Below are 5540 nucleotides of genomic sequence, written 5' to 3'. Positions count from 1 at the left end.
ATTTATGAATGAAAAAGCAAATTAAATCGCTGGCCAATTTATATTTGTGGTCATGAAAGTTATGTTACGTCTGAATAAGAAGAATTAGATCAAGATAGGGGGCTAATCAAAAATCAGAAGACTGGGTTAATGTTAGTGAATTCGAGGCCCACCACGAGTGAGATTTTGAGGGAGAACAAGTTATATATATATTGGTTGGAGATGGCGAAAAGATCACGTGGGGCAGTGACGTCATCAGGTTGCGTGAAACCGTGCAGACGAACACCAGCCCCCGCGATTCAAATCTACTCACTTTCTACCCCGGACTGCGATCCTTGCGGAAACAAGGTGCGGATAGAGAGTGTTCGTATGTATGATAGGGCTATCTGTATTAGCTATCCGTATCAGATTGACAAACTAGGCTCCATGTAAACGACCTCTTAATGTCATTTGTTAATGTGTTTCACCACTTGTTAATGTGTTTCGGGACTTAAAGTGTTTGCGTCTTGTTCATTTGTTTTCTGAAATGTAAATTTGTTTCGGGACTTGTTAATGTGTTGTGATAATGTAATTTAGTTTTATCATATGTTAAAATGTTTTCCTGAATGTTAATTTGTCTCAAGCTTGTTAAAGTGTTTCAGATTGTGTAATGTTGGTTTGCCAATGAACACATTTTCCCCAAAAAGGAAAGTACAGAATATTCAATTCAATTCAATTCAATTTTATTTGTATAGCGCCATAACAATACAATTGCCTCTCGGCGCTTAACAGAGCCCAGAGCCTGAACCCCCTTAGTGCATGCACAACGGCAACAATATAATATACAGAGGGGAAATAAATTATTTTACAGAAAATGATCAGAAGATCTAAAATTGTATAAATATGCTCTAATCTAATGAGTTAATGAAACTATATATCTCGCACCCATTGAGGAGACATGCTCATGACGTATAATGTCGTGTCTTAGCAACTGTGTTTACCTCCGGTCTTGCCAGAGGTAATTCAGGTTACGGACAGGGAGGCAGAACTAATGTTGTATTGAACTTTTATAATAGTGGTGTAGTATTTTACTTTTTATCAAAGTGCCAAAGTCGATTTAACGCTGAATACACGGTTAATATAATTTAGGGGACAATCCGAAATTAACGCTATGAGTATTGAGTCGAAATCAGACCAGTCAGTGGCAGCGTGCGTTGACATGCTGCAAACCAGGGACCTGCATCGGCAAGATAAGGTTTTCCGCGCTAAAGAGCGTACTGTTGGTGTAAGTCATTATGAATATTGTACTTTACAGAATTTACAGAGGAGTCCGCAATTCTAGCGAAATATTGTTGATATTTGAGATAAACAGCTAATCAAATCCCACTCTCTCCTGTTCTTCGATGTGTTTATTGCATTGAATAGGCCTAGTGTTTGCTCGGTCAGAGCAACTTTATTTTTCCCCCCATACAGAGCGAACTCTGTGTAAACTTCGGAGTTTTTGTAATAGCCTATATATTTTTTTTAAGCACACATAGTAGAGGGCCGCGAGCAGCAATTTGATCGGCTGAATATTACAGAAATTGTAGGCTATTGGATTAGGATCGAGGTCCAAAGTCTATACGCCTTCCTTTTCATAGCCTACCTAATCAATTCATACCAATTTCTTAATTATATCATTAGATAACACATTTGGTCATGTATTACACTTTGTAGATTGATGCAGATGCTCTCAGTTTTCAAGTGAATGAAAGAAAACAAAGAGATCAAACCAAGGCAAACCTGTCCAAAGCATCTGGTGAGATCACATTTCCTTTTTATTTATGGCCTATGAGTTCGTTAATTATGGAACTGATACATAATGCTGTTTACTACGTGTAAAAAAGACTAGAAATTGAATGTTTATTTTTCGATTCTCAAGCCTATAAAGTTGCACTGGGTGCCTTTAAGATAAATACAGTAAGTTGAATAGACCTATACTTAGAGAAACTGTTGTCAGTGTGACCTTAGAGGGTCTGTTTGAGGGGGTAGGATGAAATGATCGAACCAGTAAGGACCACCATCTACCACAGATCTCAAAACTCAATTCTCAATTTCTTCCTGTCTCTTTGTACTCAGCTGCAGAAATGCTACGTACAGACCATGCAGCTGATGTTCTGGATCACAAGCTTAAAAGAGAGGAGCGCATGCTTAAGGGGTCAATTGCACACTTCCGCCAAAACTTTCAGCTGCCTATCAACAGGCGTGAATTTGACTTGAATGATCCAGACATCTTAAAGAAACAAGATGGAGTTCAGATGTTGCCAGGGCTTATTGGTGAAGATCCCGACAACGGAGAAAGACTGAAAAAGCAGCAGGTGCAAGTTAAGCTATGGTGTTTACAACAGCAGGCTGAGTTGAAGAGTGCAAGAGACCAGCTGCGGTACTCAGGTAAAATTGAGATTGTTGTCCTGTTGCAGTGGAAGTGTAACAAGAATCAAGGCAGGAGCAAACATAGACGATTGAAATATAAATTATAAAGAGGTACTGCACCCCCCTAAGTTATTTTCTTAGCTATAGACTGAATGATAAGACTACTCTAACGAAACACATCAATGCTGGTGTTGATATTGACAGAATTCGCATTTTTATAAACAATGGGTTTTTATGGGTTGAAAATGGCTCGCATGCCTGACTGCCTGTGTTAAAATCATCCTGTCTAAATCATATTGTTGAAAATCATCCTGTTTAAATCATCCTGTTTAAATCATATTGTTGAAAATCATCCTGTTTAAATCATATTGTTGAAAAAAATCCTGTTTAAATCACATTGTTTAAATCATCCTGTTTAAATCATAGTGTTGAAAATCATCCTTGCAAGGCAGATGGTGTATATATATATATATATACAGTGCCCTCCACAAATATTGGCACCCAAACAGGCTATGAAAAAATATGTCTTTGCTGTTTATCCTCTTGGTAATTAATAATTGTGGCACACATTATTTATTTAATGTCAACAGTTTTTTTTTCTTTCAATAATTTTACTTCAATGAAAAGGTTAGATTTTTGTGTATATTTCGAGTGAAAGACCAGGGGATAAACAGCAAAGACATATTTTTTCATAGCCTGTTTTGCTCATATTCACTAGGGGTGCCAAAATTTGTGGAGGGCACTGTATATATATACATTTGGGACTCTTCTGCATCATGATCTATATACATTTGGGTCTCTTCTGCATCATGATATATATATGTATATATACAGTACATTTGGGACTTCCATACTCTCTGCTGAAGAGCACTCAGTTCCATACTCTCTGCTGAAGAGCACTCAGTTCCATACTCACAGCTGAAGACCACTCAGTTCCATACTCTCTGCTGAAGAGCACTCAGTTCCATACTCTCAGCTGAAGACCACTCAGTTCCATACTCTCTGCTCGTTTCTTTGGACAGATACACTGTATGACGAAAGCAGAATGGCACTAGACAACAAAGCCGTTGAGGTGCAGAAGTTGGCGGAAGAATACAACAGGGCTTGTGCCATTGCCACAAAAGATGCCAATCTGACCATGGTGAGAAGTCATGCCACTGTTGTTGATATTATGGGAATGAAGAAGAATTCTTGATACTTAATATTTCTTTCTTTTAAGTAGTTTTGCTTGCAAAAGTAAATCTGATTGACTTGATGTAGGGGAATCATTCTTTCATAGAAAATCTTTTTTTAGGTTGTGGGCTGTACATGGATGGTCAGTATTTCTGATGAATATGTTTGAGGTGCATATGTAGATACCAAACAGTGTTTTGGATTTGAAAATCCTCAGTTTGGGACAGAGGGAGTGGATGCCTGCACGAAGTAATAGCACAACAGTTATTAACTGCATGTGCATGTAATGACAGCTGTATAACTCAGCCTCTACCATCGGCCTCATACTTATCAATCACCCCTCATATTTTCAAAATACTACTATTATTTAAGACAACATCACCATGTATTGGCATGGTATGACATAAAATATTACATTGGCATTTCATTTCTAATTAGTATTACACATGACAGCACAACTTTTTGTAATTTTTCCATTACTGGGTATCTGTTGATACGTGGCTAATCTGCTAACTAGGTCCTAAAGCGAGGTAATTACTAGCGTACTTTTTCCTTCATAGAATTGTATGGTTTTCCAGAAATCACACACTTCACCCACATATTATTACTCAAGCAACACATACATGTAGTGAATATTATAGGAGGGCAAGGATACACACTGAAAACAATGGTCAGTTTTGATGTCTGTGGGAGAGATTGCTGCTTGCACTATAAGGTGACTGATGTATGATCAGGGTCATATCAGGATGATGTGTGACACTAACGTAAGTGAATGTCCTTCCACAGGCTTTGGAGAACAAAGAAAGAGAGTTCCAAAGGAGACGTCAGGAGGAGGACAACAACAGGATGGAGATCCAGAACCAACTCCAGGGGGACCTAAAACAGAACATTAGTATGCTTAGGACTCTGGATGTGCAGCATGACAAGAGCAAGACATCTGAGCAAGTCAAACACATCACTGATTATCAACAACAGCAAGTACAGGAGAAGAAGGTAAGGTCTCCTATTCACATTTTCTCGAAGTTTGTGTCAGTAATCAATGCAATTCTGAAAAGTTTGTCCTATCCCTTTGTAGAGGATACGTGCCATGGAACGGCAAAATGAGCTTGAGGAGGAACATCTCCGTTTGGCCTCAGCTCATACTGCTCTGCTTTTTGAGAGGCAGCAGATGAGAGCCAACAAGCAGCAGCGGAAGGCTCTGGATAACACCAATGTCCAGCTTGCTGAGACTCGCCGTGCTCAGTACGTTTTTTTTAACCTTTTACTTGTAGTTGAGATTTTGAGACCAGATTTGCCTCACAGCCCTTTAGCTGTCTGTTCAGCATGTGCACTCCAAAAAACCTTTGTATACAGTCCTGGCTCTATAAATAGCAAACAATCATAGTTGCTCAGACTGAAGGTGCCGATATGCTTATACGAGTGCGTTAAGATTCATTTATGTCAGCCTTTTACGCAGACACGCAGACACACAAGAGCCCCTTGCGTCGTTGCGAACCCCCTGCTTGGTCCAACCCATCGATGTTTACCTTGTGGGTAGTAGCTTACATTAAATAGCTGGATCATACACCTTGCAAATCCCCTCAGACATTTTTTTCAGTTACAATAACAGGGGTTTGTCATTGTACAGTGTCTATTTCTTGGTAACTTTAAAAACAATCGAAGCAAAAAAAAGTCAAACAAACAACTTTTAAATCGCTGTTTACCTTTTGGGTAGAAGCATGCTAATATTAGATAGCTGACTAAGACTCCTCGCAAATCCCCTCTGAAGTATTTCTTCATCTGTCTTCATCTCCAACTTTCCCATCTGTGTCTTCATTTCCTTGTGTATAAATTCTGTTTACATCACTACTCTCTTTCACTCTCTCACTATGTCTTCATCACGTTGCTCATCTTACATGGCTTTGTTTTTCTCTACTCTCTATTAGTCTTTTAAACAGCATGATTAGCTAACATAATGTGCCATTGAAAAACAGGAGTGACAGAAGCAGAAAATGGGC

The 5540-nt window shown here is 38.8% G+C and overlaps 1 protein-coding gene across 1 annotated transcript; it reads left to right on the top strand.

Annotated features, from left to right (window-relative positions):
- Positions 1 to 1129: 1129 nt before the first annotated feature.
- Positions 1130 to 4914, top strand: ribc2 (RIB43A domain with coiled-coils 2; the record flags this gene model as incomplete). The annotated part of the gene is given in 7 exon segments (XM_080841826.1): positions 1130 to 1243; positions 1675 to 1756; positions 2077 to 2388; positions 3393 to 3511; positions 4330 to 4536; positions 4619 to 4841; positions 4844 to 4914. Coding segments are annotated over 7 exon segments (1128 nt in total).
- Between the last annotated feature and the right edge of the window lie 626 nt (positions 4915 to 5540).

The sequence above is a fragment of the Sprattus sprattus genome, assembly GCF_963457725.1.
Source record: "Sprattus sprattus genome assembly, chromosome: 7".
NCBI classification, from domain to species: Eukaryota; Metazoa; Chordata; class Actinopteri; order Clupeiformes; family Clupeidae; genus Sprattus; species Sprattus sprattus.
Note: the sequence above shows the minus strand (reverse complement) of the source record. Positions and strands in the feature narration are given on the sequence as shown.